This window comes from Lasioglossum baleicum, chromosome 16, assembly GCF_051020765.1.
Source record: "Lasioglossum baleicum chromosome 16, iyLasBale1, whole genome shotgun sequence".
Lineage (NCBI taxonomy): Eukaryota > Metazoa > Arthropoda > Insecta > Hymenoptera > Halictidae > Lasioglossum > Lasioglossum baleicum.
Window position 1 is genome coordinate 8643259 of NC_134944.1, and position 19591 is coordinate 8662849.

Genomic DNA, 19591 nt, shown 5'->3' on the forward strand with positions numbered 1-19591 from the left:
TCTTTTATACTGACAGTTGAAATGAAGGAGCGAGTGGGGTTATTTTCAAATATTGCATTTGAATGCTTGAAACGAAGTGTGGATATACATATCAATTGTTCAAATACATTGGCGACAAACAAAGTGCTGTTCGTAAACGACTGGTGACATCGACGTGATCGTTTTACATGTGGCTGCATCTTGTTAATAAATAAACAAATATTATAATATTCAATCTTTATTTTATGGTGATACGTTTCATAAACAAAACAAACAGTAGGGTTAATTCGAAGTATATTTCCTCTTATGAGAATTCAAATTGCTCGCGCAATCAAATTATGACTGTGACACATTTAATTCCAATTTTGGCCGATAGGTCTGCAATTGTGTTACGTCGGTAATGTCGGGTAAGGAATTGAAATAGTGTCGATATTTTTGCAATGTCATAGAATATAGCATATTTGAAGAAACAAAATTGCGGTAAGACTGTAAGAAGGCGCAGTGTTTCCATTTAGACTAAATTAGAGGATTTTTGGCGTCTGTAAGTAACTCTATCCGCGAATATACCTTTAGAAATTCTGTGTATTTATTGAACAACGTTTTCTACCGTATTACGTTTTAAATATTGCCGCGCTTTCCAACATTTTCAATTTCTTCAATTCTGAACCCGATTTAAATGATTATAAGAGACACGATTCGCCTGTGCTTTCTTTATCTTCTATTTACCGTATTTGACCGTATTTTATAATTGAAAAGTCAGTTTTATATTACATTATATATGTAAACATTGGAAACTGTACAATAGTTTTAGAGAATCGGCTCTAAACAGGCACAGAACACATAAAAGAGTGGGTTTGAGCCGCGGTGCATTTTTATTTCATTTATTATTTCTTTAATAATTGTTTTAATTAATTTTTTACTATCAATAATTTTAAAAAAAGATGTACTGTGTGAAGTACACAAAATGATAATAGGTGGTGATACGTATTATTAATGGTTAGACTGCGGATTGCGAAGCTTTATGCAAAATAGAAACGTGCCGCATCAATTGCAAGAAACAGCAGTCTAAAATAGAAATGTCTTTTCTCTTTTAACAATTTTATAATGATAAAATTGTCACAAAATTAAGATTGATAATAATGCATCAATATTCTTAAATTCAGCTAGCATTCCGTCATAAATGCATAAAATCCACAATCTATTCATAACGTAACATTACTATAATAATCATCATTTTAGTACTATCGATAACGCGCGAAGGTTTTCGAATTTTTTAATTCATAATAATAATGTCTCAAATTGTTATCGTGTAAATGCATTCTTAACAGTTTTCCTTTTTGAGTTGCTAATAGAGAGGTATCGTAAATGAAGTGCTCTCGAATAGTAAATGTATGATAGAAAACATGGGCAGTTTATTAAAAATAAATACACCTTATCCTCATATTGAAACATAAACATTTTATTTAGTACCGCGATTCTTTCCTCCATCAGCATCTTCACAGTTTCCTCGTTGAGGTTAGGACAGTACCTCATAAATGCGGCAGGCCCAGGCCCAGACGTAGTACTCCAAGTACTCATAGTAGCTGTTGGTAGCTGTCTCTGAAGGATAGGTCAGGATGTCAGGATAGGTCTCTGGTGCAGTCGGTGCAGAGCAGTGCAGAGTGCAGATGAGTGCAGAGGGTGCAGAGCAGTGCAGAGGCAATTCAGACAATACGTGTTTGAACAGTTTGAACTTGAACACCGTGAACTTTGAACACCAAAGACCACCGAAGACGGAACAAAAGTTTTGTTTCTTTGTCTCTGGCTACGACGAGAGCAGCACTATCGCAGAAACGAATTGTCAGCCAATCAAGGTACTGCAATCTTCGCGCGTACCTCGTGTAAGTACTGAGAGTTCTATGGCCTGAAATGCTGTCAGTATGAGAGGAGGCGAGAGGCAGTATACTGTGTTTTGTTCTACGGTGTCGCCGCAACAATGAATGCAGCACATTATCAGCCTTGCTTATTCACGATTCCGATGATTCGCGGATGTGTTTGTGACCAACATTACGGGGCATCAATTCTATAAGCGAGAGCAATTGTTACCGTGATTTTTTGAAATATTACTTTCCTTAATTTATTTTCATATTTAGTGTAATATTTTATAATTTCGTCGAGACACTTCCCGAAAGTGGTAAAACAAAAGTACAGTAAGTTACAGTACCTATTACTATCGACGGATCGTTTTGGTGAACTCGAAATATTTTCTGAGCTATTTCGTACATACACATATAACCAAGTATACATCTTTCTTTTGTTTACTAAGCCCCTCGGTGGAGAGTGGAAAGTTAAAAAACAAAAGAATTGTGACAATTGAGTTCGATGCGATTTGGGAATAATTCACGATGAGCAAAAAACGTACTCGACAACCAGACCCTAATGAAGAGCTCATCGAAAGATCCACCGATTCTTGTGACGAATCCAGTTCTACAGGTTAGAAAAAAATTTTATTCGCTACATAAATAGAAATAGATATTTTTACGAAAATTACAATTGTTAGTAGGATAAACGTAGAGAAACATATACTCCGATTAATTGAACGATATGTATTTAGTTATTCTGTGATTAATTTTTAATTTCCTTCAACACGCTGCACCATGTGACAACGTTAAATTTCTATTTCCAATATTATTGATTTGAATGTCGTATAGAAATAAAATTTATAACACGTTTATAATATTTGATAATTTTTAGATTTAAGAAACATAATTAAAAACATCTGAGAGTACTAACGAGAAATAAATCTTATTTGTCAAGGTAATTTCTTAAATTTATATTTTTATAGGTAAAATATGTCCACACATTGCAAAAGCAGTGAACTTCAACAAAGTTAAGAAGTTCATCAATAAAGTGGGGAGCAGTGTGGAATGTTCAGATTGTAAAAAAAATAAAAGTAGTATTTTACAAATAAATGAGGAGGTATTTCCATAGTAAATGACATAAAAAAACAACACTGTTTCGATGTTAGTACATTGTATTCAAGAATATTGATGATTTTAGGACTCCACAGAAAATTCCACAATATTTGTTTGTCTACTGTGCGGTCATCATGGTTGTAAAAAAGAAGAATGTGGACATGCTGTAGAACATTACAAGAAACCGCATAGCGATAGTCATTATATTGCTGTTAGCACTCATTCATGGGATGTTTGGTGTTACGAATGTAATGCGAAAGTTACAATTAGCCATAGGTAACAATAAAAAGAAACATGTACTAGAATCCATTTTACTTGTGTACGGTTAGACTATACGATTAATATTTTTAGGAATAATCTTCAAGAAACAGTAGAGTTTGTAAAACGGGCTGCCACAGTGAATCGTGTCTCACCCCAAACTAACACAGCATTATGCCAGTTCCAGAAAGAAGCTGTAGACACGGATGTACAGAAAGAAAAAGTTCTACATAGCAATCTTCCTAAAGTTGGAGTACGATTATTTTTTAATATTAACTTCAATGTCTACTTTGAAGATGGTAATCATTTTATATTGTCTCAGGGGTTAATGAATTTGGGAAACACCTGTTTCTTCAATGCAGTTCTACAATGCTTAGCGCAGACGCCATTTTTAGTGAAAGTACTCAACGATCTAAATCTTCCTGGACAAAAGTTTGTTCTACCAGGAGGAAAGCATAAAGTCGCTGATAGCTCGGAGGAAGTCCATTTAGTAAGTTACGATAAAAAACAAATGTTATCGATCTATGTAAAGAAAGAAATAGAAAAAAGAACAGTAAGTGATTAATTGTTAAATTGTTTCAGCCCCCCATAGAGGGTACCTTAGAAAGTTGGGGCAATTTTACCTCGGTGTTACACTCGACGCTAGTTGAAATGCAAAATTCGGATGGGCAAAAATGTTATCGCCCGTCGGAATTGTTGAATTCGTTCAAAAAGAAGACGATGCAATGCATGGACGGAGGTCAGCATGACTCGCATGAACTTCTCAGGCACCTTCTAGAGCTAGTTAGGAATGAGGATGTCAGGGTAAGAATTTCTTTTGCTCTTTAAAAAATATATTAAGTCGAGGAATGAACTCGACATTCTCTGTCTCCGATAAATTTCTATGCGTAAGTAAAACTGTGTTTCCTATAATATTTAGAGATATCAGCTAGTAATTCTAAAGCAAATCGGTTTAAATCAAAAAACGAACCCCGAGGTAGTAGAAAAGAGTCTGAAGTCCTGTATAAAATTCTACGGGAATCAGGCGAGCGCGAGATTACTTGGACCGGAACCAGTTTTTCGTGGAGTTTTGGTATCCACGTTGGAATGTCTCGACTGTCATCATTCTTCGCAGAGTACAGAGCCTTTCCTAGATCTAAGCTTGTCGGTAATGGCAGACAAACCGCAACCACGAATTGTAAAGTATGAGGCTTTTTTTCGAACATCAATTACATATAAATTAACCATACCGAATTTATAAACACAAAGCAGCTCTCTTCTTCATCTTGTATTAGATGTACTTTCTGTACTGTAATACGATAATACATTTTGTTATTTAAGAAGGAAAAACAGCGGTCACGAGGACACCTCCGATATCCTGGAGAGTATTATCCCGCGTACACCTTCGAAGTACCAATTATTAAAGAAAGAAAAGAAAGCAGCTCGGAAAAATCGAAGAAGTAAAATACAAGAGCCTCGCGACCATAGCAACGAAGCACCTAACAAAAGCAACATTGTTGAAGAAAATAACGGCAGTGTAATTGAATCAGGTATATCTCGCGTGTACAATTATTATATGTTCTTTATTTTATCGCGTAATATATTTGAATTCGATTTCATTGAAAATTCAATTTCTTTTTACAGGGGAATGCGACGCAGATGTAGAAGACAACGTAGAAATCGAAGCATTTTTCCCAGAAGTCGTTGAATCTGGATATAGCTCGGAGAAACAGTCCACTTTAGCTAGTCCCGCTTCTCCGGCGACTGATCCATCGAAAGCCGACGAAATAATGAACAAAACGGCACTAGATAATTATTTACAGTTCAGTCCGATAAACAATATTCCTCCGGTTCAAGACTTCTTTAATACAAACTCATCGCATAGGTATGTTGATAATCGTGCTAAAGTACAATTCAGTCCGATAAAAAATCTTCCTCCGATCGAAGATTTCTGTAGTACAAATTCGTCGCATAGGTATGTTAATTGCGAAGAAGAAAAGCAAAGAAAACCATTGTTTCCGCTCCGGTATTTGTTTTTAATTCGGTGATTCTGCATTTGTTTATCCAGTCTACATCCGACAGACATTTCTATAAAAGATCTATCGCAGACAAAAGTTCCAGATAGATTAAACAATTCCGACAGCCCAATAAACGAGACTGGAATCCAGACTGAATTTTATTTATCCACTTCTTTAACGGTGAACCCGGATTCAACCAGTCCGAAGGGACCAGCTGTTAGTTTGAGCTCATCCCCGTCAGAAGAAAGTTCCTGTAGCCCCACCCAACGGTACGATCTTTCTTTGTTTAAAATTTTCAAAGCAGACTTCCGCTAAGAAAAATCACAAGATACGATTCATTTGTTCTTAAACGATAGCAGAGGAAGAAGAAATGCAGTGGAATACTCGAACGAGGTCTGTAATGGTGTCAACGGCATTTCTTATGGAATTTCGAAAATGGGTCTTGGCAATCAAGCGTCGTCGCCAATCAGATATACAACCAAGGAAGGAGAGTGTTCAATACAGTCCTGTTTAAATCAATTTACCGCTCTAGAATTAATGGATGGCAGCAATAAAGTTAGCTGCGAAGCTTGCACAGCGAGAGAGAGAAAGGTATAGCAATTTCATCTGCAGCTAGAATAATTCCAACATTGGTTTTTCGTACGAAATTATTCGAACAGATTATATGTAGTGGTTTTCGAATATCTTCCGGTAATGGCTCGAGTACGTTCCGATAATGTACTCGTAGATGGAACGTATCGATCGCATACGTTTAAAGTATCCAAGCGAAGGTATTCTATTGTTTCAGGTGAAAGAAAACAGCAAAATGATATGCACACCAAGTACGAAGCAATACTTGATATCTCGAGTACCTGCAGTTTTGATACTTCATCTGAAACGATTCCAAGCACAACGAATAGATTTTCGAAAAGTAACGAGGCACGTCTCGTTTCCAATACTGCTCGATCTAGCACCCATTTGTAAGAACCATAAAAAACCGAAAATGTATTCACTGTATGGACTCGTTGAGCACAGTGGAACTATCCATGGCGGGCATTACGTTGCTTACGTGAAGGTAATTTCTCAATTTTGAAATAATAAGCCAGCAACATATATATATAACATTGTCAATACTTCAATACACATCAATACAATACAGGAGCCAAGTAAAAATACAATCTTGCTTCCTCTACAAATTTTTGTGGAGTTGGAAATAATATACCGGTGTTCTTAAGTTTTTGTTGTGTCATTCAATGATTGATCTTTTATTTTTCTATGTACTTGCATCGTCTAAGCACGTTTAAATATCTACAGTAACGTTGATTACACATTGTTTCCACGTTCATTACAAGTTAAAACTATTGTAATATCAATCTCTAGTCTATGTACATATGTAGATGTACTTACATTATTACTAAATGAAAGTTGAGACGCCTCGCAGTTGACAAATATATTATTTTTGCAGTCACGTACGCCGTTGTCATCGGATGATCCCCGATGGTCCTTCTTGCCAGCGAAGGATGCACAAGAGACTGAAGAAAGCTCATCTTCTCCGAGTTCAGATTCTGAGGGTGAAGAAGCAGCAGCTGCGAGTCACCAAACCACGGTGGAACCTCCTCCAGGGAAATGGTATTACGTTTCCGACTCTAGGTACGTATCTCTAAAATATTTTCTCTGTTGAATTTATTGTTCTGAATACTTTCAAGAGTACCAATTACGCGATACATTAATAGAAAAATGATCACTCACATATATACAATATAAACGAAATTTCTATATTTCTTCAGAAATTGCTTTGACATTGATAAGCCTGTTGAATTAATTAATGGTAATAGTAGTAATAATAATGATCTTGTCTTACGAATATTAGGATGCTGTGAAATTCTTACTGACAGTATGCATCTGCAACAATATTTCGAGTCATTTACATTATCAGATAAATTAAGATGATTTTTGATAGAATACTATATCCTGTTCGGGCACGAACAGTCGAAAACTTATAAAAATTTCTCTTATAGAGTAACGGAAGTCGACGAAACAACCGTACTGCGAAGTCAAGCTTACCTTCTCTTTTACGAAAGAATTCTTTGAATTTTCTTCCATAGAAACTAACTGGAATACCGAGTGTGCAAAATTATAATTTTAGAACAAAGTAAAAGATCTCAAGCTAACAACAGAACCTCGATTATTTGAACTAATTTCGAGTAACGCCATTATTCTGAAACAATCGTTTTCAATGCAATATATTATTGTGATTGAATATAATATATATATATATATATATACCATTTTATCAATTGAAACTACAACACAGATCGGTTCTCATTGTACAAGTCTAAGAGTGTTTTAATCACTTTAACATCTCCATTATCTTGAATTATAATGAACGAAGTTTGTTTGTGGTTTTAAAAAAGAAATATATGTATATTACAGTTGATGTTTCCAATGTTTGCTCCCTTATTTTTGTTAAGGGAGTTAGATTAAAAACAATAAATAGATATCGAAAGAAATGGAGACGTTAACGTTGTTGAAATAAAATAAAGAAACTGTATTAAAAACTATAATGTCACTGTATCAACACACATTTTCGTTTCTTATTTTCGAAAAACTATTTCAGTTTCTATTACATGATTTTACTACTTGAGATATTACTTGAATGTATTTATTTTACACGATATTTAGAATATTAGTAGAGATAATAATTGTCGGTGATATATTGAACAACGGTTTTACTTTGATACTTATGTCCTGTAAAATGATGTTGCTTCAAATAAAAGCGACTACAGATTTAAAGTGGCATAAAAAATACAACGCTTCAATGAGATTATGAATATAAGCTCTACTCGTTGTAAAAGCTATTGAAAAGCTATAAGATTAAACCGCCTCGTGATTGGAACGATATCGAAAAGTTTCTACTTTAGCAGGGGTCTGAAAAGAATTTCTCTCGTAATAATTGCGATTGATAGAATTTTATTGAATTTGTCCAGCATCATAATGGAGTTTACATTCGGTTATATTACACAAAATTTTAGTATAAATATTGTTCAACTAATCGAAACTGTTTTTGTACTCTGAACGATTTTGTATAAATATATATTGTAACGTAACACGCAAAAACGCGGAGATAAATTGGAATACACGTAAACAGTGAAAGTAACAGCGATCGTTATTCTAACACGTAATTAACAAGCATTAGCTGTTGAGATTTTGAATCGAACATATTCTCAGTTGGTAGACTGAAACTCTCATTTCACTAAGGTCGCATTTGAATTTGAAAAAATTATCTGTGACGCACGGATACCAGAATGTTCTAACATTTACATGTTCTAATTGCATTTACAGTAATAAATTATCTTGAAGTACAAAACACTTGGTGTTTCTTTTTATTTCTGAAGGTATTATTCAGAAAAAGAAAAGCCTCGCAACATTTAATTTATTTTTTATCCTTCTATTTACAGATGAAAAAATATAATACAAAGCTGCTCGGTATATTTAATTACCAAAGGACACTCTTAGGAGTTATTACATTTCCCTCCAAAATTTTTTCGATATATATATATATTTATATACAGAATCTACGTATGCAGATACATTTTAAAAGAAACACAGAAAGTCATTTTGATTTTTACATATAGGTAAAAATGTCGTTAAATAGTATTTACCGTATCTACAATGTATATGTATACATACATACGTGATGCTCAAAAAGTGCTTCGGTTATTTATTTGAAATGGAATGATGTATCTCTTATTATCAAACACAAAAAAATGAAGAAATTTACAGCACTATCGAAATAATTTTTATGAAACATTTTACCGGACGTGAAATTTATAAAAATATATGATGAACATCTTTTTTAGTTTTCACAGAGGCGTTTTTCATAAAAATTTCTATATCGTATAAAAGGACACAGATCCTAAAAATGTAGAATTCCATTTAAAAAGTCAAGCTGCCCTTTAAATCACTTTGAAAATGAGAAAACGATAACGTTATGTATTTTATTCTAATAAATTTTATACAGAGAATGTAAAATTTCCGTTTTTTTTTACGAAGTCAACATTTTAGGCAATAAGCTGGTTGGTAAACGGGCATGCACCGTGAAATATTTGTATATACATGTATCGTATATACATAGTATTTGAAGGAGTCCATATATAAAGTTTATACCAGTAATGTTATCAGCATAAGTAGAATTTAGTTAAATTTAACGTAATAAAAAAAGTTTGTATAGACCTATTTTTAGTATGTTACAGTATTAAAATTGAATCTTTGAGTTTCTAAATTCGCAGCAGAAACTTGAACATTGTCACACTTTTATGGAATAAATAAATTATTGTACGTAATCGTAAAAGTGATTTTGAACTAAAAACAGTAACACACAGAGTAAAATCAAAACGCTAATAAAGCATAATGAGCAGCCTGCTCGCATGCAAGAAATATTTTTGAACATAGGTATATTCTTCTTTATTTACTCAATCTCCTTCAAACTTTTTTACAACCTCTCGACTAGTACATACGGGTACTCTTTTGTGTTATTATGTGCACCACATATACTATGAAATTATTTCCTTATTTTTACACAGAGTAGTAAGAGTAGGAGTAAAGTTGAATTAGCTAAATTAAAATAGCATTCATTGTTTTGATCTCGATAATGGTTCAATTGCAATTCACTACTAGTTCAACTATCCACGATTCGTTTCGACAACGATGCTCTCTATTAAAGTACAAATTCTCTATACAGCTTGGAAATAATTAATATTTGACTGCATCATTAATCGGTATAGTATTGTAACAAAATATGCACTTGAACTTTGCCCTCTTTAACAAAGATTACAATAATTATCCCTGTAAATATAAGATACTTGTTTCTATATCACAGTTCTGTATAGACAATACTTACACATATACAGGTCTTTCCTGCGGGCACTTCCAATCAAAAATCCTTTTGACTTTGCACGTAAAAATGTTTCGCCCGAAACAATAGAGAAAAGACAATATCTTTTACTGTGTCGTTCCTTTGTTAACGTTCTCCGAATTTTCTAATATTTCCTCCTTCAAGACTGCTTCGTTCAAACAGACATTGTTCAAGCTGATCGAGCTATTCGAAAACATCGCAGTGGCTAAATTTGTGCTCTTCGACTCGGTGTTGGTTTGTGTACGATCTTTCGAAGATGCAACCGTAACGTCCGTATGCGTATCTTCCGAATGCGAGGAGATGATATCGCAGGCCTTGCCAAGAATTATCAGACTAATTAGGATTCTGAAAGCTATTAAAATTAGGTAGGCCAGAAGTAACAGAATGATGTTGGCTGCTTTCGGCGACGGCGTGATGGTCGTAGAAAGCACTCTTCCTATCGCAACGCCCAAGGGAAGAGGGATAAAACCCATTCGACGGGCTACCAAATCTGACGGATCAGAGAACGCAGTTTCCTGTCGTGGCTGCGCCATATCGTAGGCTAAACTTATCGTATAGTCTCTATACACGGTGGAAGGAAGTTCGTTGAAGCGAGTTATGAACGCATGTTTTACCTGAAAGTATATCAATTTCAAGTCAACAATCGACAACAATACAAAGTTGAAAAATTCATTATAAAAGACGAGTGTCCCTCTCTCTCTCTCAATATATACCCAATCAACAAGGACTTCTGCTAACAATAACATTATACAATCCGGTAAGAGCACTGCGAGACGTTCCGATTTCCAGGCATACTCTTTCATCGTTTGAAGAGTCACAGCAAAGAGAAGCATCATTAGATGAAAACGTTCTCTTATATCTGCACAAGACAGTTGAAACAGATTATTTTTATCGAATTTCTTAAAGACAGAACCTTTTAGCTCGACGAACTGAAAACAGAAACGCATTTCGTGAGTTGTCGTTCATTAGTTGGTTTTATCAAGTATCGTGTGTTGCAAATCGCTTACATTATTCGACATCATTATAGTAAGCAGAGCTTTGTTGCTGCTATTTATTGCTACATTGAGAGTGGTTGCTTGGAAGAGTACCAATATGCTGTGCAATACTGTAGGAAGAACATTTAGGAAAATATCCAACAAATTTCTGATCACTCGTTAGATAATTCCTTTCCCACTAGATAAAGGATACAAACATAGGTAACAGCGAACAGTAAATGTGGCAGAGTACCCAGATGCTGCGATCCTGTTTGCGTCTTGGACCCAGGTTCTGTAGCAGTCCACAAGAGAGCATCTATCGTGTCCTGGCCAAAGGCACTGAACAATCTATCTCCGACTTCCAGCATATTATAAAATATATATAGTTTGATTACTGATTGACTCTTCACCAAATGATACATCATGGAAGTGTCCACTTTCCAAGTAACTATCCAACAGCAAATCACCAGAAACCCTTTCAGGAGATCACAGATCTCTGCCGGTCTCAGACGTCTCTCTCCAGCCCTCGAGTTACCTCTTTTCCTGCTGGATCATGAATCATTTCATATTTAATGTATTGTTTTAATGTATAGTGTGAGGTAAACTTACCCGAAGCAGTGCCATAGAAGTCTTGCGATTACCGTCCATAAGGCCATTGTAAATCGTACTGGTAAAAATGTGTAAACAAATAGAAAGGAGTCTGCACACTGAAATAGAAAATGGATGAGGGAGCTTCTAACCTAGCCAACTATGTTTATCATAAATTGCATAAGCGGAATATAGAATAGAATGATATAATAGACATTATTCTTACTTGTAGGAATCCATAGGCCATGAATTTCTCAACTTCCCTCGGAATTTTCATAAAAGAATAAACCTTTTCCCTTCTCGCGGAAAATCTTTCCTCGTCATATTCTAATTGATATCCTCGTGTCAATTCGGTTTGTAAAAATTGTATCAGAGGTACACCTAAAAATCATTTTATCTTTATGTATATACATATCCATATTCAATTATTTGATAAAACTTCACGAAGAAGATTTTCCTGTTTATTAGTAAATTCGCAGCTAATGTTGTGAATTCAAAGTAGATAACAACGTTGGCTTATCTATTTATTTATGATGTTTATTTAAGGAAGGCATTATCGGTTCGCATTCGAAAAAATTACCTTGTTTCTTTTGATGACGTTTACCAATGCTCGATTGGTTTTTCACATCTTCGATTTTATTTTTAACAGATTGTTTCGTTGTTTTGAATTCCGTGTACTTCTTCTCGCTGTAATTTTGCCAATTTTCATTCGTATTCATTGTTTCTGTTTAGTTTCTCGTTCTTGTGTCACCACATAACGTCAACTTCGTCGTTTCATCAACACCAATTTTATCTTTCTTCCTCGCATGAAAACAGTTTTGATTATTTAAATTTTATCCTTCATTGATATCCTCGGAAATTTTTACAGTGCACATATTTAATTTATGATACACACTGTTAACTGTCATGTAACCTAAACGTAGAAAACAGAGGGTATAATTTAGACTGGTCTATGAACAACAAGTACAACGACGGCCAAAATATTGTCGAGTTAGCCCAGTTGAGTTGCCGTTAATCGCACCTGTGATCAAATGTAGATCGAAGCCGAAGCAAGATATTCACCTGTGACATAATTGGACAGAATCAAGTAATCGTCAAATGTCGAATGTCGATATTCCCATCTATGATGCGTTATATACTGTGGATCTGATCGCAGCGCGAGTTTTGAATTCAAAAGAACTTACATTATTCAAAGGTTTACATTAGGGAAAGTGTGATGTACGAAGTTTCAGGACATTCTTATATATTTCTCTCGAGAATATTTTCATAAATTTAACACGTCTTTATTTTACATTTGTTTTTAAATTAAAATATCGTGCTCTCTACTTACAATATTCGGAATGATATGCTCAATGCACATACATATAGAGTAGAAATTAAAATCTATAAATTTAAATAACATACAGTGAATTGCAATTTGAAATCGTTCACAGATAAACTAATCAACTTGTTACAAATAAGACTCTATGTTTCCTCTGTCGTGATCGCCGATCATTCGGTAATGTCAAATGTCGTGTATGTGCCCGGTCATCTCGACAGAGCTGAGCTTGCCTCTGATTTTCCGCTTATTGCCGACTGCAGGCTCATCATCGACCCTCTAAAACATTAATAAAAGAAATAATCACAGCCATCGGTTAGGTTAGATCGTTGCGTGTCCAATTAAACTAAAAATATACCTGTAGTGAACCGACGGCAATGTCTCGTAAAAGTACATCAACTGCGCCTTATGGCCGCTTATGGATGGAAGAAACTCTCCCAATTCTTCTTGATTGTACCACTGCAACACATATATTCCTGTTCCCTGCATTATATGAGATCCCTAAAACACAGTATTATATTATACTCTCTGAAACTATTGTCTCTAGCACGAATACTTCCTCTGCCCCACATTAAAAGCTCATATGTCCTATAAAGACAGAGACAAGACACCGTTTTTACGCTGTTTAACAGTATAATTATAATAGGGAGCAGAGGGAGTAGTTTGTAAGTAACCGAATTAGGTGTTTCATTCTGTGCATAGGCAATTACCTGAATACTTTCACCGTCGTGGCAAATGATGCTTGGTTGTACTTTAACAAAGTGCCCCGTAACTTCCTCTGTCTCTAGCACTTCCGCAGTTTCGTTTGACAAAAACTCTGAAGAACCTGCAGACACAAGTTGCTAGAAAATCTTCCTGTTTATAGTAATCATTCGCGATTAACATACCAGAAGAAGCGGCGTGTTTGTTGTCAGTGCTTGCTTGATACAGTACGGTAAATATCACGTTGTGTCGCATCACGTCGAAGTCCCATGTCAAAACTGATCCCGGATCATTTGAATGTATTATTATGCGATGTATTTGTCCACGGCTTAGGCTAATAGAATGGTATAAACTTTGTTCCTGCTCGGTGGTTGTGTTTTCCAAGTCCATCTTATAAAGATGCTTCGGTACAAGTCCTCCTTCATTAATGTACACCTAATGTCGAACGAAAAAGATTATGTTACATTCTTGATGGAATAGTGGAATAATCGTAATAAAGTCATAGTAATGCGATATAACGTCGGAGTCGCAAATATAGCATCTGATATCCTTATAGTATATCGATATGGACTTATAACGTTCTCTGTAATGAAAGTGCCTGTGGTGGTATGTCTGCAATGTGTTGAAAATATTTTCAAAGACACTAAATGTATGTATAGTGTTTTCTTAAATCGTGAGTGCTACGAAGAACATAGGTTCAGTACTTTCACAGTATTCCAATCGCTTTGCAACTTGCAAATATTTTACAATTTATTAAAATGTAAAATACTTGTCCCGTTGTCACAGAACAGAACAAAACGAAACAGAACAGAACAAAATACATAATATCACTACGGTTCTCAACACATAAAACAAAGATAGAAAAATTCTTACGTCAGTAGCAGTTGCGTCGAAAATATAAAATCTTCGAGGTACCATACCATAAACCTCGCAGATATTGTCCTATTCGTTAAAATACATTATTGTTCAACATAGAATTCAGTCTGTACAACAGTATACATGTTTCTACTCGAGGAGAAAATAAAACTATGAAATTACATATTTACAAAAGGGAAGCATATTCGGTTACTTTGTTTCGCGACAGTTGAATTATACGTTGTGTACGAATGATACGCTACCGACAATCGTTATGCTTACCTCGCACGATCCTCCCAAGAAATCAGGTATAATTTCGGCACTAATGTATTCTGTGAGACTGCCTGGGCCTTCCTCTTGATAGTTAGTACCACAATAAAATATAAATTTCTTTCTCGTATTTTCATCTGTACGATAAACATTTAAGAACGTTAATTAATACACGTGTCGAATATTATCCACAGGGTTTAAATAAAATGTTGGCGGCGGGTCCTTACTTATAAATGTACTAATCAGTGTCCATAGAATTGGAAAGCATCTAGGTGCTCGCATAAATAGAACTCTCCCCATAGTTTCTGGGTAATTTATTTCAACAATTTCAATAATACGTAGCAACGCCTGCAGCAAACGATTATATTATAGACAATTATTGTTTTTCATGAAATCTCCTCGGATAAATATGGCTTAAATGGATGAAAATCGTGGCCATTTCTAAAATGCATCGTGGGATATCGTGGTATTAAAATGAGTTACATTAGTATTTTACCTGTCGTTCTTAATTGTGTCATAGTGGATGGAACTTTAAGTTTTGTGTCAGTAACGTGTGTAACGGATGTATGATATATGATATGTATTTCTATTTTCTACGTAACACAGCTTGTACCTTTATGCCGGGTCTCCACAAATGACGCATATTCAACCCTTCCAAATCTAGCAGTAAAGTCCACTCAGAGATTGGATGACCGGAGGAATTGGTCGCCTCCTCCATAAGAAGGAGGCCTTCCTCGCAAACGTGCAGGGCCTGTTAACATTTACAGATATTATCAATCTCGTTAAATGCTCCGTTAACCACCGAGCTTGTACCGATTAGGAATAGTTTGACTCACTAGTAACAATAAATCATCTTCTCCGATGGACTTTAACAGTCCTTTCACATCCATCTGGCCCACTCTTAAAATATATAAAGGACGTCCATCTAGAAATCAACAATTAAACGGTTGAAATTTTTGTACGGAAGTGCGCCGTATATTTTTATCTGAATCGAAGTTGGACAACGTAATATTATCGGTAATTGCGATTGAGATAAACATTAGCGATAAGAATTCAATCTTGGTGAAACATATTGCACGATATTAGTTCCACGCTAAAGTGTACCTTTGTCAAAGTGATGCCAGCCACCAGGGAAATAATCTTTCACTACTTGCGGCATCTCGTACTCTTCGAGAAGTTTATCGATCTGATGTTTCTTTCGCCAGTGCAGCGACTGTGTCAGCATATCCTTTGCTTTATCAACTGAAAATTCTGTCGCTCTCAAAAATCTCAAAAGCGTCGCGTCACCAGGTACAGAGCTTCCCCTTAATTCTTTTATACTTTGCGATAATTGGACGAGTTTGCTTTCTTGAATCATATCGAGCTTCCCTAAATACCTCTCTATGTAGTCCGAAGACAGTTGCATGCCTGAAACGTAACGTTGTAAATGCCTTGGCAGAGTGCAATTATTCTTATCTATCAAGCGCAAACGCGGTTAGCGTCATACTAGCAGATACACATATACAGAACAGATAGTTTGAATTATGCGCGGTAACGGTACAAATCAAACATTTCATCCGGCGAATACTATAGAACGAGTACCTCTGGTTTGCAAATTTTCCGTGTACGAATAAGTGTCGCTTCCACTGCGCGATGCTTGCTTTTCCGCATCGATATCCCTGCAAAGAGGATAATAATGTGATCATGATAATTATATTGTTATTAGAGCATTTAAGGGCTGTTAACTTACCCATCTTCTTCCTGAGAACATTGACTCGGTCTCTTCCATGGAGACACATATACAATACCTTCCTGCTTCAGTTCGTTTATAAAATATTCTATTATTTCTTTACCCTAGAGAATAAATTGTTTATGTGAACCCGAGTTCTGTTATGGGATAGATAAGAATTGTTACGTATTATATTATCATCGCTATACCTTTGCGATATTTTGAGCATACTGTTTCATCGCCAATTTCTCCATTGAATTTTCGAATCCAAAGAAATTCTTTATATCCAAACTCGCGGTCTGTTCGAAACACGTCCAGTCTTGATTTTCGGGATGGACCTAAAAACGTTTCGGATTCATCAACAATGACTTCTATCATCGAACGAATTTCTTTTGATTAGAAATCAAATGCAAGTCGCAATGATAGATACTCACGAAGTATCTGCATTTTTCAATGACTGTCACTCTTGAAGAAAAACTTTCATTGAATGCTTCTATTTCCAAAATACAGTTCTCTCTATTCAAAACATTCTTTTGAATAAAGTACACAAAGTCTACACCGATTATCTGTGGAAAATGACCGATTTAATTAGAATCCAATTACTTGAATCCAGTTTCCATGGTCGAGTTACAAACCTTCTTTAAGATATATGGTGCATCGACATTGAGTTTGCATCTTCGTTCCGTGATTCGAATCGCGCCGTTGTTAATCTCCTCATCTGAAACTATCTCGCAACCAACAAAGACGGGAATTTGAGGACATGTTGGAAACCTACGTTCATATGCCTATAAACAAAATCAGAATTTGTAAACAGTCCGTTGGTATTGTTGGCAGCCACGATTCGAACGAAAGTAAAGAATACGAAAAATAATCAATTCCAAAGGAGTCCTCGAAAAATATCGACGAGATTACCCAAACCCAACTTTATCAAATTTTCTACATTGATAGATCTATGGATCCGACATCGACTCCGCGCAAAATCTTTAACAAATATAAAAAGTCCAATGTAGGAATTGGCAGATATTTGAAATTAAACGCGTTTGTTTCTCAAAATTACTTTTCTTTTTGAGGTGAATCTGAAAAATTACGCCGCGTTAAACTAATTAACTTTAAATTTTGCACGCGGGTTTCTAATAAGATTCGCATCCGTTCACGAAGCCTTTTTTAAATCCGATTTGATATTTTGTAGTTATAAAGAAAGAAAGAAAGGCAACTCCTTCAGAAATACAACTTTCCCATAATATGTTGACGTTTTTATGTTTTTTAAATTTCGATCTTTCAATTTACTTTTTTAAAAAACGTAAGCAATGGTAGGACACATAAGAGGACTATAGCAAAGAGTATGTGAAAGTATCAAGGAGATTTACAGGTTGTCGAGCATTTTTCTTAAAAAAACTCATGTGTACACCAATATGCTTCATAGCTGTCCAGATGTCTGTCAATATGGAATACTTGTTGAATGTTGGAAAGCATTATTTGATTAGCTATGTTTAATATATTATGCTGATTTATTTTTCTCCAATATATCTAATAAAAAGTACATATTCTTATTTCATGTATTTATCAATATAAAGTAATGCAGTGAAGACAAGTGACAACCATTTAAACCAAACGATACAGCTCTCTAAAGTGAGTCTTACAAATGAAAGCAAATTAATGAATTTGCTATGATGCTATCTTCTATTTTTGTTCAACTTGGCTTTAGTTATAAATTGGACAACATTCCAATGTAGCTGATCTGTTTCCGATCTGCAAAAAGTATTATATCTGAGTTAGGATATCAAGCTGTGCACCATTCAATGTGTAAGAGAAATATTTCTAACACTCCTCCAATGTGTCTTTGACTTTATAAACACAACAGAAAAACTACAAACTTCTCGTAAAACATAATTACAAAACGTTAGTAAATTTAATAATAAAAAGATCAAATCAAAGTATTCGAACAAAACATAATCAAAACAATGCTATTATTCTCCATTTATAATTGTCTTGTTCTTTGCAAACTTAAAGTCGCCTTATTGATCGCAGAATAAATTGTGATTATGCATAGAGAAAAACACATGAGTCTGTAGAAATAGTTAAATAATTTCTAAATCTCCTTGATGGACAACGAAGAAAATTTATCCCAGAAACGAGGAAACCTGTATTTGGAACTCTAAAAATTTACTACTATCTACAGATGTACAATGAAACATTCGTACAGATGTTTTGATCGTCTAAGATGAATCTAGGCCATGCTTTTCTGTTGATATGAACTCGTGTCTCTGTCCAATGCAGCGGCATTGACACCAAAGATTGTGACGTACTGTATAAATATGGATTCTATCGTTTTCCAAAAACATTTTCCAGAGTTTATATATAATATTTTGATAATTAAAACAAGTCAGTTTCCATTTAATTAGTACTTAATATGTTGGTACTGTTTTCGAGGTCACAAAAGAATCTCTCCGAAATGTTCGAATTATCCAAATTCATTTTGCCGTATGGAAATTGAATTACGCGTAAATAATAAAAAGATGAATATTGAAACAAACGTAAGTGAAAAGAAAGGTGCAGATTGAATATTACTATGGAAATACGTAAGTACTGTGTGTAAACGCACCATCATCACAAGTGCAAACGGATGTTTATACACCCGTACGGGTGACTTATACTGTTGAACCATAGTTAAATAAATTCTTCTTATAAATTCGCTGCTAACCTAGATTTCAGCGTGCTTCAGGAACTAAAACAATAGAACTAATTTAATTGTTTAAGACCATTAAGCGTGCGGTAATAGTTTACCCACGTATAAATAAAATTCAAAGGTTACCATAAGTTACTCGTACATCTGCGTTTTATCGTTTTTCGAGCGTTTCTCTCACTGCACTTATAGACGCTTGGACAACATTTCAACACAAGACCATTCAAGGTTACGTAAATTATTGAACAAAACTTGGCATAATCAGTTTTATGCACTGTGCTATACTATACACGCTATACACCAATTTGGAATTTAACTTAAATGTCATCTATCGAACTATGGTTATAAATATTATTATCGTCTTGTAGATGCCGTTGCAGGCAAGTTTCCATGGTGGACAGTGCTGGAGGA

General features: G+C 35.0%; 3 protein-coding genes across 10 annotated transcripts; 1 reads left to right on the forward strand and 2 right to left on the reverse strand.

The window, feature by feature from the left end:
- The first annotated feature begins 1608 nt into the window (after positions 1–1608).
- Positions 1609–17775, forward strand: Usp16-45 (ubiquitin specific protease 16/45). 4 transcript variants are annotated; one of them, XM_076441549.1, is made up of 15 exons: positions 1609–2168; positions 2285–2451; positions 2804–2937; positions 3019–3209; positions 3285–3444; positions 3514–3681; positions 3774–3995; positions 4111–4373; positions 4515–4720; positions 4815–5145; positions 5239–5457; positions 5545–5779; positions 5976–6242; positions 6633–6817; positions 7186–17775. In XM_076441549.1, exons 2-15 carry the CDS (start codon positions 2364–2366, stop codon positions 7256–7258), a joined length of 2742 nt encoding a protein of 913 aa, XP_076297664.1. In that variant the 5' UTR covers positions 1609–2168; positions 2285–2363; the 3' UTR covers positions 7259–17775. The 4 variants fall into 4 exon arrangements, with proteins under 4 accessions (XP_076297664.1, XP_076297662.1, XP_076297665.1 ...); XM_076441547.1 differs by having other exon boundaries at positions 1872–2168; positions 4512–4720; XM_076441550.1 differs by having other exon boundaries at positions 1872–2168; positions 4512–4720; positions 8626–17775.
- On the reverse strand, positions 8121–12363 carry LOC143217366 (protein TAPT1 homolog). 3 transcript variants are annotated; one of them, XR_013010788.1, is made up of 8 exons: positions 12225–12363; positions 11871–12025; positions 11666–11763; positions 11271–11602; positions 11090–11187; positions 10796–11011; positions 10068–10696; positions 8121–9985 (listed from the first exon to the last, which is right to left on the reverse strand). XR_013010788.1 is itself a non-coding variant. In XM_076441558.1 (7 exons), the coding sequence occupies exons 1-7, from the start codon at positions 12361–12363 to the stop codon at positions 10169–10171; spliced, it is 1563 nt and encodes a 520-aa protein (XP_076297673.1). In that variant the 3' UTR covers positions 8121–10168. The 3 variants fall into 3 exon arrangements, 2 of the variants coding, with proteins under 2 accessions (XP_076297673.1, XP_076297672.1); XM_076441558.1 differs by having other exon boundaries at positions 8121–10696; positions 11271–11599; XM_076441557.1 differs by having other exon boundaries at positions 8121–10696.
- Retm (real-time) lies at positions 12871–19591 on the reverse strand. 3 transcript variants are annotated; one of them, XM_076441553.1, is made up of 18 exons: positions 19310–19588; positions 19100–19222; positions 18097–18246; positions 17865–18024; positions 17133–17282; positions 16932–17063; positions 16707–16835; positions 16519–16622; positions 16371–16447; positions 15894–16196; positions 15626–15714; positions 15403–15540; positions 15017–15137; positions 14802–14926; positions 13850–14099; positions 13673–13788; positions 13321–13463; positions 12871–13241 (listed from the first exon to the last, which is right to left on the reverse strand). In XM_076441553.1, exons 4-18 carry the CDS (start codon positions 17916–17918, stop codon positions 13172–13174), a joined length of 2001 nt encoding a protein of 666 aa, XP_076297668.1. In that variant the 5' UTR covers positions 17919–18024; positions 18097–18246; positions 19100–19222; positions 19310–19588; the 3' UTR covers positions 12871–13171. The 3 variants fall into 3 exon arrangements, with proteins under 3 accessions (XP_076297668.1, XP_076297666.1, XP_076297667.1); XM_076441551.1 differs by lacking the exons at positions 17865–18024; positions 18097–18246 and having other exon boundaries at positions 19310–19591; XM_076441552.1 differs by lacking the exons at positions 17865–18024; positions 18097–18246 and having other exon boundaries at positions 19100–19236.